This window comes from Antechinus flavipes, chromosome 6 (genome assembly GCF_016432865.1).
Source record: "Antechinus flavipes isolate AdamAnt ecotype Samford, QLD, Australia chromosome 6, AdamAnt_v2, whole genome shotgun sequence".
Taxonomy (NCBI): domain Eukaryota; kingdom Metazoa; phylum Chordata; class Mammalia; order Dasyuromorphia; family Dasyuridae; genus Antechinus; species Antechinus flavipes.
In genome coordinates, this window is record NC_067403.1 from 141,844,724 (window position 1) to 141,872,496 (window position 27,773).

Below are 27,773 nucleotides of genomic sequence, written 5' to 3' on the forward strand. Positions count from 1 at the left end.
TCTCATGCTTATTCATTCTCTTGTCTCTCCATTGGTTACTTACCTCTCAACTGCTTACTTTTTTATTTAGCCCTTTTGAGAGTCCAACATCAAGACCCCATATGGGAGTTTCTTGGCAAGGATACTGGAGTAGTTTGCCATTTCCTTTTCCATCTCCTTTTACAGATGAGGAGAGCAAGGCAGACCAGTAAGTATCTGCGAAACTATTAAGTGTCTGAGACAAGATTTGAACTCAGAACTTCCTGACTCCAGACCCTTCACCCTAAAGGCTCCTATCTCTACCTATAAGATTTCCTGGTGCTTCAAATTTAATGTGCCCCAAATCTAACTCAGCATTCTCTCCTCAAAATTGGTGCCTCTGCCTAATAAAATTCTTACTCTTTCCCACCTCTCCCTCAATCTGTTAAAGCTCTACTTATCCGTTAAAGCTTAACTTTTTTTCTCCAGGAAACTCTCTCATTCCTCTCCCGGGAATAAGAGTAATGACCTTCACTCACAAGGGCCTTTGCTCTACTTAAGCCTATTATCTTCCATCTGTACTGCCCCTCCCACTCTGGAGCTGCCCTCTAAAGTCTGGCAGCAGCATAGTTATTCCTCCAGGTGAAGGAATATTGGCTCTCACATTGTTGCAATTGAAAGAAGTTTGGGAGAAAAACCTAAGAAGCAGGGGCCTGGTAAGGACTGAGAACCTTGGAGCAACAGGGTGGGGATCGGCCGGAGTCCTTTGATTATTTTTGCTTTGGGATTGTGAGGGAAGGGTTGGTCCACAATTCTTTGGAAAAGGTAGCTCAGAGAATGAGTGTTGTACATATCCTTGCATTGTTTCTCTGTGGCTACAAATGTAGTAGAATTCTGCTTTGGAGTTTAGGCATGGATGTAGGCACAGAAAGGCAACCAAGTTGATAGAGCATCAGTCCTGGAGTCCAGCCTTGCACATTTCTTAACTGTGTGATCCTGGGCAAGTCACTTTATTTCTGTTTGCCTCGTCTGTAAAATGAGTGTAATAGCATCTGTGAGGAGCAAATTAAATAATAATTGTAAAATGCTAAGTACAGTGTCTGGCACAAAGTATGTGGTAAAATTATTATTAGTATTAGCTGTGTCATATGGGACAAGTCACTTAACTTCTTTTGGCTTCAATTTCCTCATCTAAAATAGAGGTGATCATAACAGCTATTTCTCATGGTTTGTTAGACTCAAACAAGAAAATATTTGTAAAGCCAAGCTTAGTGTAGACACAGTGGCCTGTCATATAGTAGGCACTTAATAAATACTTGTTTCCTTTCTTCTCTCATAGATCTTAAGAGTGGGAAAGAAGGAGCTGAGGTGTTAACCCAGAGTCCCTGGTGCAGTCGAGAATAGGGGTTCTGAACCCAGAGTGGGGGGGTCTGTGAACTTGTTTTAAAAACACTTTCATAGTCATTTTTTCACCATAACCAACTTCCTTTACACTCCTATGTATTTTATTGAATACATTTAGGAACATTCTAAGTAGGTTGTTCCTGGTAATGTAAGTGTGAATGAAGCTAATTTAGCTAAATTCTTTTCTTAGCTGTCTTTCAGAAGATCATAGCTTTTGAGCTGGTGAGGAGTCATTTCAGTTTAACAATCAAGATCAGCCAACACATTGGAAGACTGTGTAATAAAGTCTCTGATTATATGTCTACTTAGCATCTATTTGTTTTTATGTATTCAAGCTTTCAAAAACAGTCCTGTTAAGGTAGAAGCTCATATTTTGCAGATAAGGAAACTGAGAAGGAGAGAAATCAAATCACTTTTGGCCAGCGTCAATAATAAGTGTCTGAGGCAGGATATGAAATCAGATCCCCTGATTCTTCACTATTGCATCTCTACTGTTCGGTTCTGCAAGCATATATTGTATCTAGGATATACTGCAACATATCTAACATATATAGGACTGCTTGCCATCTAGGGGAGGGGGTGGAGGGAGGGAGGGGAAAAATCAGAACAGAAGTGAGTGCAAGGGATAATGTTGTAAAAAAAATTACCCTGGCATGAATTCTGTCAACATAAAGTTATTATAAAATAAAATAAAATATATAATTAAAAAAAAACTACTGCATCTCTGCTGCTACACCTAAATGCTAGATACTCTTAAATACAGAAAGGGTCCCTAGTGGAGGCCTAAGATCAGATTCTTCCTAGAAATCCCTCCAAGGCCAATCAATCTTTTTCTCCTTTTCTTATTTGGACCCACTTTATCATTACTGGTTTCTTCCTTTCTTCCTCTGGTTCCTTCTCTCACATAATTTACTTGTTCCAACCAAGGGTGGGGAGGGAGCAGTTAAGTATACATTTCCTCTTGGAAGAATTCCTTTCCTTTGAGGGAAATGTTATATTGTATCAATATTAACTACTTGTACTTAGCTGATTGTAGAGCACAATTTCCAATTGGATGAACCTCTTTTTTTTCTCACCTTTAGTTCATAGGTCAATGAGAATTTATTAAAATCCAAGTACCATAATTAAGCAGATTTCATCTCTGATTTAGGATTGTAAATGTTAAAATGTTGCTTATATATATATATATATATATATATATATATATATATTAAACCTTTGATCTGAAAGATTGGGGTTGGAGAGATGGTAATAAAATAGAAGTATTCTGGAAGTAATTCACTTTTCAGCATGTGCATGAAAAATCCACAAAACTCTAAAATTAAGGGTTGATTTATTGTTTTGCTCATTATCTTAAGATTTAAGAAATTAATAGAAAAGATGTTTATATGCAGATTAAACTTAAATATGTGTCTTTTTAAGAGATGGAATGTTAAATATACTAGCATACTCTTAGAGAGGATTCTTTGATATGAATATTTAAGCTCCCATTTGTTTTCCTTAATAACGTAGCTCCATTTAATAATTTGCTATTTTATTGTTGTTCATTTATTGTCGTGTCTAACTTTTTGTAACTCTATAACACACCAGGCCCTTCTATCCTCCACTATCACCCAAAGTCTGTTCATTGATTCCTTGACTATCTATCTCATCAGGTCAGTTCTATTTTTAAAAATCCAGGAAATGGTCATTATGCCCATTCTCAGACTATTGTTGAATATTATTCAAACCACCAGCAGCTATTACAGGAAAAAATAGATTATTAGGGAAAACTGGTGAGAGCACTGAAACCTCAATTAAAAAAGATACTGGAGGATAAATTCAACATGATGCATTTATGCAGCATCCACTGTATGAAATATATGATTACATAATAGATAAGAGTTTTCTAGACTCCTGCCTCTGACCTGTATCTACAGTATGACCCTCACACAGAGGTAGTTGTTTGTCTTTCAGTTGATACCATGATGTACAAGTGAATTGGATTTAAATGAGGGAGGGCTGTGCAAGGTCACCTGCCTTACTTTGCCTTCCAAGAGCCTTGTGAGTTCAATGGCAAGATAGAGATCAGGACAATTGGAGATGGGAGACCTTTTTAAGTCAAAGTCTGACAGGTCTCAGTTTGACTGAAGCCAGACCCATTGTTAAGGCTAGGTAGTAATTGAGGTTAAAATCTCTTTCACCTAGTCAAAAAAAAAAAAATCTGAATAAATAAATCTGGGTAGGGAAGACCTTCAGGGTTTCTGGTCAAAGCAGAAATAATTGCTATTTGCCTTCAATCTGAGTCAATCAGGACTTGACCCTGGGAAGTCACTAAATCTTTCAATACCCTAAGCCCCTCTCTATCTGTTTGATAAAGGGAATTTGTGTGTTCCCTCAGAGAATAAAACTTTAGGGCTTTGAATCTCAATTCTGCCATTTATTACCTATTTGACTTTCGATTCAGTGTTTAAAAATTAACAGCCCCCCTAGTCACCAGAAAAAGACACCCAAGTGGCACCTTGCATATGGTATTAGGCCCAGAATCTCAAAACACCTGAGTTAAATCCAGCCTCAGATATTTACTAGCTTTGTGACCCTGGTCACCTTTGTCTGCTTCAATTTTTATCTGTAGAATGGAGAGAATAATAGCATCTACCTTATAGGATTATTGTGAGGATAGAATAACATAAACTGTAATAATACCTGTGCAAACCTTGAAGCATAATATAAATTTTAACTATTATTACTGTTGTTATTTTTATGGATATAAGGAAACAAAGCAGATTATCCAAAATCTTTGATTAAAAAAAAATCAAATATCTGGAATGAATGTTTTGATGGTTCTTAGATTAAATGTTTTTTTTTTTTGTTTTGTTTTGTTTTGTTGTGTTGTGGTTTTTTTTGTTTTTGTTTTTGTGGAAATGCCTAGAGGATTAATCTCTACAGAGATACAGTCTTAAATTCTTACAGAAGGTCTTTGGAAGATTGACTTTAGATAAAATCATTTAGTCAGGAGTGCCTTTATATGTTGCTTTTATATTTGTATTTGTCTTAATGTTTTTAATTATTCTGCAGACTGTACCATGGGTCGACTTGACGGGAAGGTCATCGTTTTGACTGCTGCTGCTCAAGGAATTGGTCGGGCAGCTGCTTTAGTAAGTTTCATTTAATAATATGAAAATATGAAAACAAATAGCTAATTTTTGTTTATCACTTTAAGGTTCACAAAGACTTTATAAATTTCATTTTATCCTCCCAATAAGAAACTGGTCTGCTGGCTGTCCATAAACCAGATTCTCTTATCTCCCAACTTCAGGCATTTTTTCTAGCTGTTCTCCTTCCTTTGCTCAGACCTTGAGCTCCTTAGCTTTCTTTAAATCCCAACTAAAATTCTACCTTCTAAAGGAAATCTCCCCCCAGCCCTCTTATATCTAATGTTTTCTTTTAATTATTTCCTAGTTAGTCCATATATAGCTTGTTTTGTATATTTGTTTGCATGTTGTCTCCCTCATTAGATTGTAATCTCCTTGGAGGCAAGGACTGTCTTGTGCCTCTCCAGCTGAGATTGCTCCCTGAGAGGGAGTTGTTGCCTCTCCCAACAAGAAAAACTTCCAAAGGATTTAAAGTGAATGACAGAGAATTGTGCTCCTTTGGGCCAGGTCTGAGTAAAGGTAGATCCTTTGTCTAGATTGCCTGAGGTTTGTCTGAGAGAGACTAATCTGTCACATCCCTTAGTCCCCCATTAAAATAGATTCATCTCTCATCATAATATGCTTTCTTATTAATTGCTAACCAATCAGAGCTGATTACCACCCTTGTGAACACCCCCATCTTCCAAGGGTTGTTTGAGAACCATCAAATGGGTTCTATGAGAGGTCTTTGGCATTAGAGTGCCATTTACTCTTTTATTAATTATTTCTAGCATGATTAATTACTCAGAAACTATCATTTGAACTTTTATATGTGACCCTTTAAGTTTTGAGAGAAATAGTCAAGGAAGAATAAAATTATTTATGGTTATTTATTGACTTGAATACCAGAGTTTTAATAGTTTGACTCTTAACTCCAAAATATATTGTAACATATTATGATCTTTTCCTTATTTAAAATTCCTATTAATATTATTTCAGATTGTTCTGGTATTGTGATTTACTAAATGATGTGATCTAGGAGAGTAATTCCTGGTTCTAAATGATGTTTTGGGGGTTTAGCACCAAATGATGAGATTGCAGGCACCTATTGCTGGGATTCAGTCATGTGAAGATTGGCTATTCTCTGGCAAAAGGCAGGTTTATTCAGGAGAAAGGGTTACAGACAAAATGAAGAAATCAGGAGTGATAAATATGAAATAAGAGTTGGGAGAACATAGAGTTAGCAAGGAAAGGAATTTTAACAATTAACTATGCAAGACAAGTTCCCTGGTGGAGCTCACAATTAACCAGTAGAAAGGGAGGTAATACACCCTTAGCTGGCAGGCTAAATCCATAGAGGAGTTTAGCACACTAAAAAAGTTAGTTAACTACAAGGAGAAAGCTACAAAGAGCCATGGTGAGGGGATCAGAGGAGAGATGCCATGTGGAATGGGAGAGGAGTAAGGAGAAAAATCACTTTTGAGGTAGAGTGTTGTGGTGGACTATAAACCCAAGAGGGATAGGGAAAATTCAACCTCAGGGATTTGATACTTGGATTTCTGACTGACAAAGCAAAGTGGGGTTGCCCATGACCTCCATAGAGGGTGGAACTAAAACTGATTCCTATCATTGCCCTTTCCTGCCCACCCCAGGGAGCAATTCCATCATTGCTCCAGTCCCTTTCTGCCAATTGCACCCAGTTATTGAGGACCTCATTATTGTGGTAAGAAAGACATGTGGGGGTATACAAATTTAAACATCTCTCTAAATCTCCTTCTAACTCTCTTTCAGTCAATAAATCAACATTTTTTCATCAATAGTATTTTATTTTTCCAAATACATTTAATAATAATTTTCAACACTTATTCCTTTAAGATTTTGCATTCCAAATTCTCCCTCCTTCTCTTCTACCCTCTCCCTAAGATAGCAAGCAATCCATATAGATTAAATGTGTACAATCCTTCTAAACATACTTCTTTATTTGTTATTTTGTATAAGAAAAATCAGCTCAAAAGGGAAAAAACAAGAGAAAGAAAAGGCAAACAAAAAAAGGGAAAAAAAAAACCACTATGCTTTGATCCATAGTCAGTCTCCATAGTTCTCTCTCTGGATGTGGATGGCATTTTCTATCATAAATGCATTGGAATTGTCATATCATATCATCATAGTTATATCATATCATAGTTAATCATCACATAATCTTGCTATTACTGTGTACAATGTTCTCCTGGTGCTTATAGAACAGCATTGAATGTCTCACTTAACTTAGCATCAGGTAACATAAGTCTTTCCAGGCTTTTCTGAAATCAATCTGTTCATCATTTCTTATACAACAATAATATTCTATTACATTCATATACTCAGTTTTTAATTCTTCGCCACTACAAAAACAGGTGCTACAACCATTTTTTGCATAAGATCTCTTTGGGATATAAATCCAGTAGTGGCACTGCTGGATCAAAAGGTATGCACAGTTTGATAGTCCTTTGGGCAAAATTCCAAATTGTCCTCCAAAATGGTTAGAGCAGTTCAAAACTCCATCAACAATGCATTAGTGTCCCAGGTTTCCCACTTCCCCTTCCTGTCATCTTAGCTAAATCTGAGAGGTGTGAAATGGTACTGTCTTAATTTGCATTTTTAAATCAGTAGTGATTTAGAACATTTATTCATATAATTATAAATGGCATTAATTTCTTCATCTGAAAATTGTTCATATCCTTTGATCATTTATCAATTGGGGAATGACTTGGATTCTTATAAATTCTAATCAGTTCTCTATGTATTTTTAAAATGAGGTCTTTATCAGACACATTGGCTGTAAAAATTGTTTCCTAGCTTTCTGCTTCCCTTCAATTCCTGCCTGAGTTGGTTTTATTTGTGCAAAACCTTTTTATTTTAACATAATCAAAATTATCCATTTTACATTTCAGAATGTTCTTTTTTTGGTTTGGTCATAAATTCCTCCCTTCTCAATAGATCTGAGATGTAGGCTATTCCTTGTTCTAATTTGCTTTCAGTATCACTCTTTGTAATGCTGGAGAAACTGAGGCAAGATAGAGATTAGAGAGTTTTTAATATTTTATTTGAATTTCTGAGAGGGAGAGATTGTCTGGGGGTAGATCAGAATCCATTTTTCCCCCAGGGCTGAATTGGACTTTTGTCTCAAAGAATTCAGCATTGAATGTGAAATTCCAGAGATTCTTTATAGGGAAAGGCGGTGGAGGGGGAGAGGAGGTGAGGACCATAAATTCTTGATAACTTAGAAGCCAGGATGTCTGAAATAGAAGATCTCCCCCTTGTCTGAGATTAAACATTTACAATTTACGACCCTAGAGTAGCTAGCCCTAAGTTATATCAGTCCTAATGGTCAGGAAGGGGGGAGGGAAGGGTTGCAACCAGGGGGACTGAGGCAGAAAAATTCAGGGAAACTGAGTAGAACAATCAGGGAAACTGAGACAGAACAATTTAGAGAAACTGAGGCAGAACAATAAAAGGAAACTGAGCACAACACCATTACGTCTAAATTATGAAACCATTTTGACCTTTTCTTAGTATAGGATGTGAGATGTTGGTCAATGCCTAGTTTCTGCCATATTATTTTCCCAGTTTTCCCAGCAATTTTTATAAAATTTATAAAAATTTTTATAAAATTTATAAAAATTTCTTATCTTAAAAGCTGGAGTCTTTGGGTTTATCAAACAGTGAATTATGATAGTCATTGACTATCGTATCTTGTGTACCTAACCTGTGACACTAATCTTCTACTCTCTTTGCCAGTACCAAATGATTTTGATGACTGCCACTTTATATTATAGTTTTAGGTCCAGTATGGCTAGGCTGTTTTCCTTTACATTTTTTTTCATTAATTCCCTTTTAATAGACATTTGTTAAATATCTACTGTGTACCAGGCACTGTTTTAAGTTCATCGAATCTCTTGTTTCTATATCTTGTCTAAGGTATAAAATGCTTGACTATTTAGAATAATTATAAAATAATAAAAATTTGAGAGATTTGTGATTATAGTATTAATGGTTAACTACATAGTTAAAAATAATTTAGCAAAGTCCTGAGGGTCAGAACAACCCTAATGACTTATTAGCTTATAAGCTATTAGAGCTTAGAGAAATAAAATTGAAAATGAAGTATTTATAGTCATATTCATTTATGAAGGGAATTATTTGTGTTTCATGTCTAGGCCTTTGCCAAAGAAGGGGCCAAAGTCATAGCAACTGATATCAATGAATCCAAACTTCAAGAACTTAATGAGTATGCAGGTGAGTGCTGCCCAGCACTGGCCATCCTGATTGTGGGTTTAAAAGCTTTTTTTTTTAAATTTTTATTCTATTAAATTTATTTATTTTTAATGTAGATTGCTTGGGAATCATATTGGAGCAAAAGGGAAAAACCGTGGGAAAGGGAAAAAAAAAAACAGAAAAAAAGAAGTGAATATAGCATGTATTGATTTACATTCAATCTCCATAGTTCTTTTTTTCTGAATATAGATGGCATTTTCTGTCCAAAATCTATTGGGGATTGCTTTGGATCACTGAACCACTGAGAACTAAGTCTTTTATAGTTGATCATTGCACATTCTTGCTGTTTATGTGTTCAATGTATTCCTAGTTCTGCTTGCTTCACTCAGCATCAGTTTGTATAAATATTTCTGGCCTTTCTAAAATCAACTTTTTCATCATTTTTTATAGAACAATAATATTCCACTATCTTCATATACCATAGCTTATTCAGCCATTCCCCAACTGATGGGCATCACTCATTTTCTAGTTCTCTTAAGCTTTTTTTAAGGCTAAAAGTCAGAGTAGTGTGTTGAAAGTATCATTTCAGGGGCCATCCACTCCTACTCCTTTGATGAGGAAAACTTAGATGAGGAAACTGAGGCACAGGGAGATTAAGCTCGAAGTCACTTGTAAGTGGTAGAGACATAAATTGAATCCACATCCTCTAACTCCAGAACAGCACTCTTCTGTTGATCAGACTATTTCTGTGTACAACTTGATGGGGCAGCTAGGAGTACCATGGATAGACTTCCCACTTTGGAGTCAGGAAGTCCTCTTCCTGAATTCATACCTGGTCCCAGCATTTGCTAGCTATGTGATGTCAGGCAAGTCATTTAACTTTGCCTCAGTTTCCTTACATGTAAAATGAGCTGGAGAAGAAAATGGCAAACCACTCAAATATCTTTGCCAGGAAAATTTCGAATGGGATCAAGAAGAGTCAGACATGACTGAAATAACTACACAATTTTATTCGCTCATGATAAGCTCTTCCAATTTCATTTTTTGTCCCCATTTCTACTCATCTCATTATAATATAAAAAACTCAGAAAGATCTCTAAATTCTTGATTTATGCTTGGATTTATTGCTTTGGATATGATTCTAATAAATCATCAGTAGACTAAGGTTTTGAAATCTTTGCTATAGAATAAGTTTTGTTGGAATGATATTTGTAATAAGATTTGCCCTGAACTATTCTTGTTTCATAAGACATCACTTTTATGATCATATGAAATGCTGTTAAGAAAATTTTCAGATGCTTTTTTTTTTAAAGTTAGCTTTTATATAATATTTACAAATTGCTTTTCAAATATTACCACGTCACGGCAACCCTGCAAGAAAGGCATTATTATTATATCCATTTTATATATGAGGAAACCGAGGCAGGCAGAGGTCAAGGGATTTTGCCAAGGTCCCCCAGGGAATAAGTATCTGAGGTTAGATTTAAATTCAGATCTTCATGACTCCAGATCTGACACTCTTATCTCCTGCAGTACTGAGCTGTCACTATTTGTGACTAATTCAAATAATAGACAGTTTAATATCATTTCTAGTTCTCTTAGCATTAGCAAAGTATACTCTATCCTTCATATTTAACAGTAATGATCACAACCCATATTTCTATAGCTCATTTTTAAGCCCTGTTTTAGCCTGCTTACCCATCAACCCTGTGTTGTGGGTAGTATAAGTATCATTAGCCCCATTTTACAGATGAGAAAGATGAAGTCTAAGAAAATTAAATATCTTGTCTAAGGCCATTGTGGCAGAGCTATGACTCAAAACTGTGTCTACTGACTTCTAAATTCATGGCACTGTTGAACAAAATGATCTGAGTAGGAGCTTTCAGTTATTCCATTCCCCCTACTCCCCACATTCTTTTCTCCAATTATAGATATTTATTAAGACAGAAAGCCAAATTAAAGACAAATTATAACTATGGAACAGAAGGAATTATAACAGGCTCACTTGGTATTTAAATAAATGACCTTGGCCTTAATTATACATACATACATATATACATATATATATATATATATATATATATAAATAAAAGTACTCATATATAGATGATATTAAAATACTTATAGCCTAAGTAACTTAGAATGGACTATTATCATAGATGTATGCTTTAAGTCTTCTTCTTTATAACCTTACAGTTCAGCTTGGTTGATGATTTGAAGATGAATTAAGATAATAATCATGTTGCATGAGAATATAATTATTAAATTTTAAAAAAAGGTATGGATTAATTATTTTAGTCATAAAACAATAGACCTGGAAAATGCCTGAGATCTTCTGATCTAGCTCTTCATTTTATAGCCAAAGTAACTGAATCCCAGAAATCTGAAATGATTTAATCTAGTAAGTGGGGAAAGCAAAGCAAGAATCTACTTTTCAAGATTAAACTTAAAAATTTTGCTCATTCTGTTCATATAATTCTTTTCCCTGTCTCAAATCTCTCTCCTCTTCACAGTTGTTAAAGTAATATTCCTTAAGAATAGGTATGATAACCCCACTCCCTTAATCAAAAATGTTTATTGGCCCCCATTAACTCTTGATCAAATACAAAATCCTTTGCTTGTCAATGAAAGCCCTTCAAAAACTGCTCCAGACTTTAATTACAGTCCTTTAATGAAGCTAACCAGTCATGGAATAACTAAAAAACTTGTTTTCAAAGTTTTATATCCAATATCATTAAGAGGTTATTAAGTGCTTATGCAGCACTTAGTACAGTGCCTACATTTAGTAGTTTATTATTTAGTAATAAATGCTTATTGACTAACTGCTTATTAACTACTATGTGCAGGTCATTCTTGACTTCTTCATTATCTGACACTATTGACCACCCTCTCCTCTGGCCACTCTCTTTTCTATAGGCTTTTAAGACCCTATTCTTTCTTGATTTTCTTCCTGCTTGCTTAAATGTTGCTTCGCAGTCTGATCATCTTTGCTGATCATCTAAGTCATGCCCAGTTACTAAGTATGTACCCAAAAGGTGTTGTCAGGGATTTTTCTGGATTCTCTTTTTTTTTTCTTAATATATTTCGATGGCATTTGTATTCTTATTTTTGGTTTCATAGGCATTCAAACTCGAGTTCTTGATGTGACAAAAAAGGAACAAATTGAGAAGTTCTCCAAGGACATTGAAAGACTTGATGTTCTTTTTAATGTTGCTGGGTAATCCATTTTTTGATTTTCCCTAAATTCTTGAGAATTTTTTTGTATTTAAATAATTTTCAACATGTTACACAACAGAAGTTTATCCGCTTGAGAGTCTTGGGTAGGAAGTTATTTCCAAATGTTACAGTGTATAAGTACAAAAAAACATTAAAAGGGAGAAAAGAATAAAATGACAAAGAAAAATAGAGGGGAAAGGGAAATGAAATTGAATAAAGAGGTTTGACCTACTATAGCCATGGTAGATAAATTCAATATCCAATATGAAGGTTTGGTTAGAGCATTGGCTAGATGTGGACCATTTACATTTTACCAAAGATTCACAAGTAATCCAGCCATAGCCATTAATATGGCCTTGCTGTCTAAAGCAAATGAGAATATATATTTATCTATATTTTTATTACCTAGAATTCTTTAAGCAAGAGTCTTGACTGCTAACAGCCAATCCCAGACCTTTTGTCACAGGGTAACCAAAATAACAGTAAATTTAGAAGATTATGATATAGTGATTTAGAACACTGCTGTCAAGGATATCACTGTGATAAATCTTGTGACATGACCTTTGTGACCATTAGACTTTGGTCATACATTGGACTTAAAATTTTAAGCAATTTGCATCCCAGCCTAATGGACAGACTTTTCCCAGTAATACCCATAACACAGGGGAACATAAACGTGGTTATATAGGGAAAGATACTGGACTGTCTGGTCCCAAGTTGCTCTGTTATAGTGAGGTTTCATCTGGCTATCTTGCTTTCCCATCTCTAACATGCTAGCCGGACAACCCTATCATGAATAGCTAGTTTAGAAGAATATTATCTTTCATATATCTATCAGGGGAGATCAACGTACATCCTAGGTTTTTTTTTAATAAGTTCTCATTCACCTAGGGGCCTCAATGGCATACATATCTTTTAAACATTTCCAACATTTGGAATTTATTTCTAGCAATCTAGCTCTAAATTTTTTGTGTTTATACATGTATAATTAGTTTGATAGCTATTATATAATTTAATAGCTTAAAAGTATACTAAGACTTTTGGAATACCATATATATGTATATAAATATGCATAGATCTATAGCTAAATCTATACATATCTATCTATATATGAAGAGATATAATAATTGTTTGTATTGTCTGTTAACGTTTCTTGTATCCTAATCTCTCCTTACCTGGACTGAAAGCTTCCTGAAGGTGGGGGCCATGTTTTATTTATATATATATATATATTTATATTTATATTTATATTTATATTTATATATTATAGTACTCATATATAGATGATATGAAAATACTCATAGACTAAGTAACTTAGAATGGACTATTATCATAAATGTATTCTTTAAGTCTTCTTCTTTATAACCTTACAGTTCAGCTTGGTTGATGATTTGAAGATGAATTAAGATAATAATCATGTTGCATGAGAACATAATTATTAAATTTAAAAAAGAAAGGTATGGATTGTTTATTTTAATCATAAAACAATAGACTTGGAAAATGCTTGAGATCTTCTGATCTAGCTCTTCATTTTATAGCCAAAGTAGCTGAGTCCCAGAAACCTGAAATGATTTAATCTAGTAAGTGGGGAAAGCAAAGCAAGAATCTACTTTTCAAGATTAAACTTAAAAATTTTGCTCATTCTGCTCATATAATTCTTTTCCCTGTCTCAAATCTCTCTCCTCTTCACAGTTGTTAAAGTTATATTCCTTAAGAATAGGTTTGATTACCCCACTCCCTTAATCAAAAATGTTTATTGGCCCCCATTAACTCGTGATCAAATGCAAAATCCTTTGCTTGTCAATGAAAGCTCTTCAAAAACTGCTCCAGACTCCTTTTTCAGGTTTATTAACCATTATTCCCTTTCATACACTCAACACTCCAGACAGTTTTCCTATACCTAGAATGAGCTCCTTTTGTTTATTAGAATAAGTATCTAGCTAACTTTAATTTTCAGCTCAAATCCCGACTCTTAAAAGAGGTCTTTTCTGATGAACATCAACTTAGTGTCTTCACAATATTACATTGTATTGTCTTATATATTCTTTGTCTTCACTGAAGTGAATATGTATTTGTGGTATTTTCTTCAAAAGAATGTAAACAACTTCATAGTGGGGCTATCTCTCTCTTATGTCTGTTTTATTTTCATCACCTAGCATAGTACCTGGTATATAGTAATATAGGCATTGACTGATTATTAGTACATGCTGCTCAGTCTATTTTATGATAGTAAGTCTATATATAGAGATATATAAAATAGTATACATGCATAGAGAAATATAAAATAAAGATAATAGCTAGCATTTATATAGTACTATACATATATTATCTCATTTGATCTTCACAACAACCCTGTAAGGTAGGGCTATTAATATTCTGATTTTACAGATAAAGAAATCAAGACTGAAAGAGATTTTTTAAGTCATTTGTTCAAGATCGCATAGTTAACAAGTATCTGAGATGGGATTTGAATTCAGATCTTTTTGCCTCCAAGTCTAATATTCTATTCATCGTGCCCAACTAGCTGTAACTGTTAAAGCCAGGGAATCCTAAGAAGCTGGAAGAAATCCCGCCCATCCTTGCTTTGTTTGGAGAGCAGAGCTCATGATAAAAGTGCCAATTAAATAGTTATTTATATGTGTAATGGGAAAAAACAAGAATAAGTCCTTCACTTTGTAACTATTTTTCCAGATTTGTCCATCATGGAAACATCCTGGACTGTGAGGAGAAAGACTGGGACTTTAGCATGAATCTGAATGTTCGAAGCATGTACTTGATGATTAAGGCATTTCTTCCTAAAGTAAGCTTCCATCTGCCCACCTTCCCAGAAGGGTAATTACTATCATATTGAATCAATATCCAAGGCCAAAAATCCATCAAGATGCACTTACTTGTTTGCCAAGGCCAGCCCATCTACCTGTGACCTTCTTTCCATTCCCTCCTATCTCATCTTGGTGTTTGCATCCTCTATCATTCATTCCCTCTTTAATATTTAACTCCTTTTTCAATAATATTTAACTTTCCATATCTACTAGTTCTTTCCCCACTATCTACAAATATGTTAAGATCCTCTCTCTCTCTTTCTCTCTCTCTCTCACACACACACACACACACACCCTCACACATCTCTCTCTCCCCTCATAACCGTGCAATATCCTTAAGTCAATGTTTCACATCCTCTACTGTTAATCTCGTTGAAAATATTTTAAAAACTTGCTACTGCCTCCTCCTACTTAATAGTCCTTGCAATCTACATTCTAATGCCAAGAATCTATTAAACCTCTTTCTCAAAAATTACCAATGAATTCAACTGCTAAAACCATATTTTTTTCTTAGTTCTTACCTTCCAGCAATATAGGCCACTGGTTATTCCCAGAACTCAGTACTCTACCTTTAATCTTCATGTATTCATACAGATCATTTCCTCTGTCTAGAAAGCATTCCCTCCTCATCTATTTCTCTTAATCTTTTTTATTCTCCTTTCAAAGATGTATAATTTCTTCTAGAAAGTATTTGCTGATATCCTTAGTTATCAGTGTTCTCTTTCCCAAATTACCAGATATTCTCTTATCTGTGTTTTATATCTCTTCTTCTCCTCTCCCCCCATTAAAATATAGCATCCTTAAGGACAGAGAATTTTCTTTTTTTCATATTTGTAACCCCCAATTCGTGGTACAATACTTTACATATAGTAGGTCCTTACTAAATGTTGTGCTGAGTTGAAATGAATGCATCAGATCCAGTAGAATATAAGCTCTAGAGGTAGAGACTTTTTCATTTATATCTTTGTATTCTTAGCAGTTAGTTTAATTCCTTGCCATAGAATAGGTGATTAATCAGTGTTTCCATTCATACTTCTGTTATTTTAATATTTGCCATCTTGCTGATCTCTTTACACATCATATCAGTAATCCCATTAGGCAAGCTGGCTAGCAGTGGTTTCATATACACGCCATTTCTTTCCTAAGGAAGTCAGGTGAGAAGCATAAAATTGTTGACCAATAGTTAAACTTATTGTCTATTTTATTAATTTGTCCTTACAAAATTTACCTTTTGTGGCAATGGCAATTTTAATCTCTGAAATAGAAAAATATTACATAATATTTCTCTTATTTTGACAGATGCTTACCCAGAAATCTGGCGTCATTATTAACATGTCCTCTGTGGCTTCCAGCATCAAAGGTAAATCTGTTGTCAATTTTTAGGTAATCATACTTTTTATTATAAAAGGTACTAGTGTATAACCAGCTGTCAGTCATGGTATTAAAAGACAGATATGGCAAAAATAATAAACATCTTCATGCAATATTAGCTTGACATCAGGGACCAGTTTGATTTTGTCTTTATAGTCCCAACACCTAATGTGGTGATAAATGATTGATTAAACATCCAGAAACTTCTTTATTATTCATAAGGATTTTTTTTCCTCCCTAAATATTAGAACTTGTACCAAAGCTGTGAACAAGTTTCAAAATACTTTCTTGTCTTATCTTGCTCACCTTTTGATTAAGGCAATTGGAAATTCTGGAAGAACACTAAAATTATAAATATCAGAAGGCAGACAAGCAGTGATCTAGATAATCCACAGACTAGGAAGTTCCTAAATTATTTATAATTCATTAAGATTGTCTTTTGGAGGATTTGCATACTCTCATATCTACATTTGAACAAACTGATTAGTACAAACTAATTAATATACTAATTAGTGCAGACCATATCCTTTAAAATCAAACAAATACTTACTTGTAAACCTGTCTATTCTGAGACAAATTAAACAAACTATTTAGTCAATGAGTACAATAGCCACATAGTTCCTAAGTGTCCTGAGAACATTAACAGACTGGCTTTTCTGACAGTCTACTAGAAACACTCTGTCCACCAGGAAATTATTGTACTAGGTCATTGGACTTCTCCCAGCTTTACCAGCTTCAGTGCTCGTGGATTGTCAGAAGTTCAAAGTCCATGCAATCCCGGACCTTGAACAGTAGCGAAGACTTTTCCAGAACTTGAGTAATGCAGTGATTATAGCCAGGATTGGGAAATAGCCCACAAGTTCCATACTCCAACACTGTTCAGAGTATTCTATCCTATGCCTGGGGGAGGCCCATAGAATAAGAGATGGTGTAGTAAAACTTACAACTGATTGCTCCATCCATGAAAAAAGGAATGTGGGTACCACTTGGCCCATGAAGGAGAACACAGAAACTCATAATCATATAAGCAGATCAAAATCCATCTCAAATGTTCATTACACTTATCCTGTCTGGGTGGGAATTTACAAACATCTCCTATTCTATCTCTCAGTGGATCAGTAACTCAAATTGGTTTTGTGACATCACTTCTCCCCAAGCCCTTCTCTACAATTAGCCTCATTGAATAACCGTTTTCTGCATTGAGGTAACTAATGGTGTGGTAGATAGACCACTAATCCTGGAATCAGGAAGGATCTGAGTTTAAATCTGGCCTCAGATACTGACTTAACTGTGTGTTTCTGGGCAAGTCATTTTACATCTATTTGTCTCAATTTCCTCAACTATAAAATGGTGATAATGATAGCATTTACCTTAAAGAGTTGTGAGGATCAAATAAGATAATATTTGTAAAAAATACTTAACAAAGTGCCTGGCACATAGTTGGCACTAAATAAATGCTTATTCCCTTCTTATTTCTCCTTCCCCTAGACTTCCAGGAAGTCTTGAGAGGTACTTCCATTGGAGGAACTTTTGAATTATCATTTGTCATTCTAGTTAGAACTTTATTCCCATTTTGCAGAGGAAGAATTTATATAACTTGCCCATAGTTGAACAATTAGTAAAATGATTGAGCTAAAATTTTCACCCAGGGCTCTTGAGTTTTAGAGTCTCCAGGTAAAGTATTTTCACCAATATCAGGAGTCCAGATGTATTGATCTTTAACTCCTGCCCTTCCATTTATTGCATCATTCCTTCCATATTCATATCATCAGTCAGATCTATGATCTCATTCATGTAGTATTTTCTCCACCAATGGTGATCAAAGCCAATCCATGCCATTTTTCTTCCTAGTGACTCCTGTTCATGACTTCCAAAAAATCTGCCAAAAGGGCTCTCCATTGGGGAATCTGCAGGCCATGGATTGACAACTATGGATTAATCTTTACTCCTACCACACAACTTGTCTTCTTTTGTACTCATATACTTCTTTGACATCCTTTCCACCATTTCTTCTTATCTCTAAAGTGTTGTAGCCTATTTATGCCCATCACATGTCTCTTCATTGTGTCCCTCTGTCTTCCCATCCCAGACCTACCTTCTCTACCTTTAGTTTTACTCTGACTAAAATTACAATGATCATGTGAAATGACTAGGAGTGCTGGCTCTATTCCACAGACACAATAATGGAGAACCATCAAAGGTGTTGAGTTTATTTCTCTATCCCATTCCCTTCTCACCCATTCATTGCCCTCTAACCCTGTAAACAATTAAGTTGTAGAAGGAAAGCAGAAAAGAGTACAAAAGATGGAGTAAAGATTTATGTTTCCTCTTTCTAATAAATAGCATCATTATTTTGCTTTCTTGGCCTTCTGAATATTGGTCTTTGTCTTCAGGAGTTGTTAACAGATGTGTATACAGCACGTCCAAAGCAGCTGTGATTGGACTGACAAAATCCATAGCTGCTGATTTCATCCACCAGGGTATCAGGTGCAACTGTGTATGTCCAGGTGAGTGATGAGTCAGAACACTGAGAATTTGAAGTCGAGCTAGGTTACAACCTATCAAGAAATCTATATGTCCTCATTTCAAGATATATTGTTTTCTAAATGATCAAAAAAGAAGATGAAAATTGTCCCCTTAAGAAATCAGATTATAAGATAGAGTAATCATTCAAATGGGGCACTTAGTGAGGTAGTAATAAACTATAGATTCAGGAATATATGTGCAGTCATTTAAGAAAAACAACTTGAAAGCTATGCAACACAAAGAATGTGCATGGGCCGAGAGTCCTGAACTGCAGCAGTTACAGCACAAAGGAATAGGAGACTGAAAACAAAAAAATGAGCAATCTTCCTTTGTCCTCAGGCCTTTAATTTATGCTCCAAGAGCCATAACAGTCTAGGCAATTTATCCATAGAAGAAAAATGCTTATTCCCTTCTCATTTCTCCTTCCCAGCTCTTCCAGGGGCACTCTTGAGAGGTACTTCCACTGGAGAAACTTTTGAATTATTACTTGTCATTCTAGTCAGAATTCTATTCCCATTTTTGCAGATGAAGAATTTATATAACTTGCCCATAGTTGAACAACTAGTAAAATGATTCAGCAAAGTGATTTTTAAATGGTTTTTAAGGTAAAAAGGAAATGAAATATCTGGAATAGAGTTTTAAATAGATATTTCCATGATTTCATCAATATGGCTATTCTCTTAACCCATCAATCCACCATGACTTCTCTCTTATATTTATTTTTTCCTAATTATTCTTTCATCCCTTACTATCCTGAGTGTACAAATATGCTCAGAATCTCCCCAGATTCAAAACTTCACTTGATCCTACTTTATCCTATATTGACTTCTTTATTTCCCTCCATTTTTTCACTTTCTGATTCCCAGAGTTTTCTATTCTTGTTGCCTCTACTACTCATCACCCATTTGCCATCCTGTTGCAGTATGACTTTTCACCTGATATATATTACAGATCTTGTTCTCTCACACATTGTCCCTGAGATTCAAGGTGTAGTGATTTGGAGGCTCTTATTAACTCAAAACAACAAGCACTTATTATATGACAAACATGGTTCTAAGAACTGGGAATACAGAGGTAACTATTTTAACTTCTATATTTCTCCTGTGCTTATGCATCATCTTGGTGGGACAGTAATCCCAGATACCTAAATTTTATATCAGTATGCACAAACTTACTGGAGGGCTCCATCATACAAGAAAGTCTTTAAGGATAATCTCAGCAGCAAACTGTTTGCTATTGGAGGACTACTGAAGTCAGGAATGGAGAAGTAAGTCACGGTTGCATACAACTCATGTTCTTTATAAAGTACTTTCACATCCATTTTCCCTTTGATTTCAACAATAGGTCTCATTTTTCAAGTTAGGAAATTGACAACCAAAGAGATTAAATGATTTCACATGGTTCATAGTCCTATGGTTAGTAATAATAGAGCTGAATATTCTCATATTCTCCCTAGTCTAGTGCTAGGTTATTTCATTTGAATTTGAGTTTTTTCCCCCTTTTAATCTTATTCTAACTCAAATCTTATGCAATTTCTAAGCATAAGATAATTACTTAACATCGCTGCTATTACCCTACCTAAGGATAGAGATGGGCCCTATGATTTCATTGTTATAGAAATGAGAAAATTCACTATACTAATGCAGGTTATTCTTCTCTACAACTTATAGTATTAGAAAGTTTCTAGCAGATGTCAAAGTTACACTCAGAAAACTCTGGCCAACCCATTTAAAATGTATTTGTGAGATGTTTAACAAAATAAATGTAAAAATAATAAAAGACTAATAAGGTTAATTTTTTATTTCATTTTAGTTCTCTATGATATAGTCACTTCAGCTATAAAATGAAGGAATTTTTTTGTTTTGTTTTACCTTGTTCTCTTTTTTTTTTTTAATTAAAGCTTTTTATTTTCAAAATATATGCACAGATAATTTTCAGTATTCACTCTTGCAAAACCTTAAGTTACAAATTTTTTCCCTCCTTACCCTCCACTCCCTCCCCAGATGGCAAGTAATCTAATGTATATTAAACATGTACAGTTCTCCTATTTCCACAATTATCATGCTGTTCAAGATAAATCAGATCAAAAAGGAAAAAAATGAGAAAGAAAACAAAATGCAAACAACAAAAAAAGAATGAAAATGCTATATTGTGATGCACACTCAGTTCTCACAGTCCTCTCTCTGAGTGCAGATGGCTCTCTTCATCACAAAACCATTGGAACTGATCTGAGTCATTTCATTGTTGAAAAGAGCCATGTCCATCAGTATATTGTATCATTGTATAATCTTGATGTTGCCATGTATAATGATGTCCTGGTTCTGCTCATTTCACTTAGCATCAGTTCATGTAAGTCTCTCCTGGCCTCCCTGAAATTATCCTCCTGATCATTTCTTATGAAACAATAACATTCCATAACAGTCATATACAATAACTTATCCATCCATTCTCCAGTTGATGGGCATCCAGTCAGTTTCCAGTTTCTTGACACTACAAAGAGGGCTGCCACAAACATTTTTGCACATGTGGATCCCTTTCCCTCCTTTATGACTCTTAAAGATACAAGCCCAATAGAAACATTTCTGGATCAAAGTATATTCAGTTTCATAGCCCTTTGGGCATAGTTACAAATTGCTCTCCAGAATGGTTGAATCAATTCACAGCTTCACTAACAATGTATGTGTCCCAGTTTTCCCACATCTCCTCCAACATTCATCATTATCTTTTTCTGTCATCTTAGCCAAGGTGTGAGACCAAGGTGTGAGATGTGTAGTATTACCTCAGAGTTGTCTTAATTTGCATTTCTTTGATTAATAGTGATTTAGAGCACCTTTTCAAAATGAGGGAATTTAATGAAAACATTCCTCATCCTCATGCCATATATGGCACAGGGATTATTTGTATTGTTGGAAGACATCCATGGGGAAATAACTTAACCTCCTTAAGTCTCAGTTCCAAGGATATTTGCACTCCCTACATTACAAGATTGCTGTGATTTTTATAGTCCTTAAAGTGTTTAATAAATGTTAGTTGTTTATTATTATTTCTGAATTGAGTGTCTACTTAACAGTCCTGGATTTATTAGGAAACTAAAAACCCATCTCCTAACTCCAGGTCAAGTGCATTTTTCACTATAGGAGATTCCTGGATCTGAACTTTCCAACTATGAAAGTTAATCCCAGTGTTGTGTAGCTGGGACATTAGTTGTCAGTAGTTAGTAATCAGAACAGTAGTAGTTGTCAGTAGACAGGATACATTCTAGAACTTATCATCTATCTTGAATCAGGGCAGGAAGACTGACATCAAAATTTAAAGCACTATATAAATGCTAGCTATCATCATTATCATCAAAGAAATGTATCAGCCAAAAGAAGAGGCAATTGTGTTGCATGAGTGAGGGACGGTCCATGGATAGACCATGTACCCCACTGGTAGACTCTCAGTGGTAGACTCTGAAGACTTCCCAGCATGATGACTTGTACTTTCTCGTGATGTACATTCCTTGTGATGAATTTTTGGGAGAACATGTACAGAAGTTGCATGAATAGCTTGTTTATTACATCATGCAAGTAATACCCACACTGATGAGTTTGGTCAATGGGAATTCCCCTTCACTCCTGAAATCTCAGAGCTGATCCAAAGAAAAAAGAGAAACTATTGTCTCTCAAATCAACAAATCTTATTTTTTCCCACTCCTCTCCAGATGACTTTGTCAAAGTTCTGCCCTCACAGGGATGAATTATAGCCTTAGTCTTATCAGAACAATGTTTATGCTATGAGTCAAATCTTCTGATTTTATTTTAAATCTTTTTTCCAGGTCTAATTATTTCTGTTGCTATGAATTGAAGTTGTATTTACTTTCTAATGACAATGAAATTGAATACAATTACAGGAGTTGAATTGATAAAATATAGTTAAACCTCTAATATGAGTACCCAGATTATGGGATTTGCAAACTAGATTACCAGTGTTTAAGGATTTGGAACCCTCATCATTTGGTTGAAGGAACTGAGCATGTTTAGTTTGAAGATGTGTGACTCAATTTGTATGCATTTAAAGATTTCTGTGGTCAGTTCTGGACACTTCAATTTAATGACACTGATAAACTGTAGAATATCTGAGGAGAGCAATTGGATGGTGAAGGGCTTTGAACCTTTGTCATTTGGTTAAAGGAATTGAACGTGTTTAATATGAAGAAGAATTATCTAAGAGATAAGGCAGAAAAGGAATAGATATGCTCTCTTTGGTCCCAAAAGGCAGGACTAAAAGTATTGTGTGAAATTTGCAAGGAGACAATTAGACTTCTGTCAAGAAAACCTTAATAATTAGAGATATCCAAAAGTGAAATGGGTTGCCTTGAGAGGTGCTGGGTACGTCTTTCTTGGAGGTTCTTTTGGGAATGGGCTAGACTAAATGGGTTCCAAGATTCTTTCCAGCTTTGAAATCTTAATGGTTCTGGTCAGAAGTGGCTCCTCCCCTCCCCCCCAGCCTCTTCTGGAAGAGGGAGCATGGAATACAGAAATGGGTGAACCTCTATATTTGCTCATGTGACGCAGCCTCTCCCTTCAGAGAGCAGATATTGGTCCATTTTATCTGGGTTACAGTCTTTCTTATACACCCATTACATGTTTCCCCTTGTATAAAACCCCCACCCCCATCAAACATCCCATGTTCAAAAATGGTAGAAGGGGCAACTAGGTGGTTAGCACCAGCCCTGAAGCCAAGAGGACCTGAGTTCAAATCTGGTCTCAGACACTTAACACTTCTTAGCTATGTGACCCTAGATAAGTCACTTAACCCCAAATGCCGCATCAGCAAAAAAAAAAAAAAAAAAAAAAAAAAAAAAAAGATGGAAAATTCCTCCTCTGGGGTTGTTGGTTAATATTCAATTAGCCTATTAAGCTGGTGCAATAGTGATTTGGTTAAGTCAATTAATTTGGGCTGGATGGGTTATTACCTTAAATTATGGTTTTCTCAAATTTGTTTCTGATTGGCTGAATCCACCTGTGCCTTCCTAACTCCCTCTCCCCCCAATTTCTTATTTGCTCAAGGCTTCTATTGATCACTTAATTGTTTTGTAAATTCTAATCTTCCTTAACTTCTTACATTCTGAAAACCTCTTGGTCTGTGGTACCTACTATCCCAATTCTACACTACTTCAAAGCTGGCAACATTGTGGAAACCCAGCTTTTCAGCATTTCTCACAACTAAAAAGCAAAAAATATTTTATAGTCTTTTCTTCCCACAAGCTGTCTCCAGTACCTGTAATATGTTTGATGATCCACTGATACTAGGTATTTGCAAGGCATTAAAACTTTGTGTATATGTATGGGTGTGTGCATTATGTGTGCGGAGAGTATAATTTATTATAGTAAAAATATATAATTATGATTATATCATATGTAATATAATATTTAATAATCATACAATATAAATATATAATCATAATCACAATTACACATAATTATAACATGTAACTGTTTTGATATAATTGGCTTCCTTTGTAATTTTATGTATTTTATTTTATGCATCATGCTAAGAAAGAGCCATAAGCTTCATCTGAGTACCAAAGGGGTCCATGACATAGTAATTAACATTTACACAGCACTATTTATCCCCACAATAACTACAAGTTGGTTGCTATTATTATTCCCATTTTATATATGAAGTAGATGAAGCTGAAAGGAGCTAAGCAATTTACACTAGGTTGGTCATACCACTAGGACATATCTGAGGATTTGAAATCAGGTGTATTGATGGTGGAATCATCCAGGTGTTCTTGTTGAACATTACAAATGGATAATAAATCAAGCCTAGAATTGAATAGGAGGAATCAAGTTGGAAAATCTCAAGGACATCTTTAACAGAGGTATCAAACACATAAACTCCCAAATCAGCTGAACCAGATTAAAATGTAATTAGGAAAGAGTTAAAATAAAAATTCAATAAAACATACATAACATAATCAAAAACTAAATATCTTGCTTGCAGAAATCCTTAAATGTGGTTAGTGGCCCCATTTCTATTTGATTTTAATACCTCTAATCTTAATAATGTGCTTTAAAAAGACATATCTTTTTTTAATATCAATATACTTTCAACAAGTTGCATAGTTATAAGACTTGGAACTCTGTAGTCTCTGAAGAAGTAGAAACAAGTATCTCTGAGAAGACTACAACAATACATTATAAACAGAGAATTGCAAAAGAGAAGAAGTTGGTGAATAAACATCTATTAAATATCAGAGTAAAGCTGGTAATTAGCAGCCAGGTGGCATAGTGGATAGAATACCTGATACTCTTCTTAGTTGGGTTTGGCCTTTGGGCAAGTATTTAAGCACTTTCAGCATGTTTCCTCACCTATGAAATGGGCATAATAATATCTACATGTAATGGTTGTTGTTAAAAACAAATAATATTTGCAGATTTTTAAAGCACTACATAATTTTAAACATCCTCATCATTATTATCATCAAAAAAAATGTATCAACAAAAAGAAGAGGTGGTTGTTTTATACATGTGAGGAATAGTAAATGAGTAAACTATGTGCTTCACTGATAGACTCTCAATATCAAGATAAATTGAGGAATCCTCAGCATGTTGAGTTGTACTTTCATGCTCACCTTGTGATGAACTTTTGGGAGCACATGAACAAGAGTTGCATGGATGGGTTGCTTATTGAATCATGGAAGAAACACCCACATTGATGAATTTGTTGTATATTCATTTGGCCATATTCTGTTCATTTAAGCAGGTGACCTGTGTTTCAGTTAATCTACCTTTTATTTTTGAAAGTATTTAAAAGTGGTTAAAAAAGATTTTTTGAAAAATTATTTTTTAAAAGTAAAAATAAATCAAAGGCTCATAGGTCTAGAAATGGAAGGGACTATAGAAACCATTTAATTGAGAAGTTCTTAACCTTTTTTATGTATATATCTCTTTCTCAGTCTGGTAAAACCTATGGATATTTATCTCAGGATAATGTTTTAAAATAAAATTTTATTTAATAAATTAAACCAATTATATTGAAATAGTTATATAAAAATATGTTTTAAAAACATGGTTGTGAGGATTACGTAAATTCCTACTCTAATTCAATCTTTTAATTTTGGGGATGATGAAACTGAGGTCTGGGAGAAGTAACATGCTTAAGGTTAAACAGGTAATAAGCATCAAAAAAAGGATTTAGACCCAAGTCATCTGTGACTCCAGAGCTGTTCTTTCCATGATGCCATTACTGCTTCCCCTTTATATTTTTATTTGTATATTTATTTATTTTATTTACAAGTTAATAGAACTTGTATATTAGTCCATAGTCCATAGAAAGTCTTCTCCAAGACCACCCCATAAGGAACTTCTCTACTTGTATAAGTCTTTGTGACATGCAGTAATGTTCTAGGTAGAGACCCAGTCTCAGGCCAAAAGGTGAGTTTACTGGCATTAATGGTGTGTTCTGTGTCATCACTTTCTGCCCCCCTTTGCTTCCCTCAAGCAACTGTTTTCAGCTTCCACCGAGAGATGATCCTTAAATTATCTTTCCTGTTCGCCATGCTCTGCTTTACCATCTCTGCAATTAGATTTTCTTCCACCAGGTGGCAGCCACTTTCTTTCCCTAGGAAACAACTCACTCACCTGGGACCTGGGACCAAGTCTTCAAAACTTTAAAGTATAAAACTAAATGAGTTTTTATGTTTTGTTTTGTTTTTTAGTCCTACGAGTCATTCAGTTTTCTTTTCTTTTTTTTAACTAACTCAAACATCAGCTTCTTTCTGAGTATTTTAATTAGTAAAGTTTTGTGAGGGAAAAAAAAGGCTAAGCCTTAAAAACAAAATCTTGCACTTAATTATTCTCCAGCACTAGCAATCATGACAGATGCCTGAGTGTCCAGTTACCAGAAAGAGAGAGCAGAGCAAAATTGACAGAGACCTGTGTGGTGTGGGGATGTTTTTCTTTCTGTCATACCCAAGTAACAGCAACTATCAATGCGAAGTCTCTAGCCTCTCTTCTAGAAGAGAAGGTGAAGGAGCATTGTTCCAAATTTCTTTCTTTTTTTTTTATTTGCTTTTCTTCTTAGTTACATATAAATTTCAAATTTCTTTCCAGAATAGCTAGGATAATTTAGTTTCACCAACAGGGCATTATTGTAGTTGTTCTTTCTCAACTCCTTACTATTACTTCATTATCTGGGTATTATTCTGTAGTTTATACTTCTTTGTCTAACACATGGTGTAGAACTTTACAGAATTATCCTCCCAGTCAACAGTTTTGAAACTAATTTGTCTTTTATAATGTTTGCTTCCTGTGTATAAGCATCAGTTCTACAACTATGATAGCTATGTACAGTATATAGGAACAGTTTCATTCAACAGACATTCAATAGTGTCACTTAAAAAATAAAATAAGCCAAGTTTCAGAGATATATCACTATAACATCATTTAACTAACTAGTCTAGATTATAAGAGGTTCATGAGGAAATTTTGAGGTCAAATTGCAGCTTATCAAAAAAGAAAGAAAATGAAAAATATTCTATGGATTCTTGCAGTGCTAGACTAGAAAATCTTGTTTTGATCCCAAAACTCTAATCAGGCTGACTCAAATTTTTAAGAAGACAAATCCCCATATGCTCCTCATATGATTTTTATGGACCCTTCACTACTGAACTATTGTCATTGTCTGATGAGAATGGATATTTTTGAGCTCCATCCCCAACAAGATCCCTACATCTCTCCTGCAGAGGTGAAAGAGAGATGTGAGCTAGATAGATATTTAACACACTGTATGGCAGTAAGAGTCAAAGATTTGGACCTAGAGGATGATAGGATTGATTTAGAATTAGAACTCAACAGTCCCTGCATAGGGGAGGCAAGAACTGGTATCCAATATTTCCCATCATAATCCTGAAAGATTCAAGCTCTGAAGTACATATATATATATATATATATATATATATATATATATATATACCCACCCTGGAAGAGACTGAGGATGACAATTTCTACAAGAAAAGAGGTCCCAATCCATAGCCATCTTCTGAAAATAATAAGTATGTCTTTCCCACAATCTCTAGTAGCATCTCCAAGTCTAAATGTGAGTGAAGAATATTTACTTC

General features: G+C 34.8%; 1 protein-coding gene across 4 annotated transcripts in view; it reads left to right on the forward strand.

The window, feature by feature from the left end:
* BDH2 (3-hydroxybutyrate dehydrogenase 2) overlaps positions 1-27,773 on the forward strand; it is a 36,240-nt gene that overhangs the window by 859 nt on the left and 7,608 nt on the right. Inside the window, exons 1-7 of one of the 4 annotated variants that reach the window (XM_051963949.1) lie at positions 566-674; positions 4,420-4,499; positions 8,672-8,750; positions 11,850-11,946; positions 14,637-14,745; positions 16,067-16,127; positions 18,532-18,645. In XM_051963949.1, coding sequence (XP_051819909.1) covers positions 4,428-4,499; positions 8,672-8,750; positions 11,850-11,946; positions 14,637-14,745; positions 16,067-16,127; positions 18,532-18,645 — 532 coding nt within the window. In that variant the 5' untranslated portion in view covers positions 566-674; positions 4,420-4,427. Of the gene's footprint in view, positions 1-127; positions 188-565; positions 675-4,419; positions 4,500-8,671; positions 8,751-11,849; positions 11,947-14,636; positions 14,778-16,066; positions 16,128-18,531; positions 18,646-27,773 lie in introns of those variants that run through there. The other 3 variants (XM_051963950.1, XM_051963952.1, XM_051963951.1) reach the window with 3 other exon arrangements.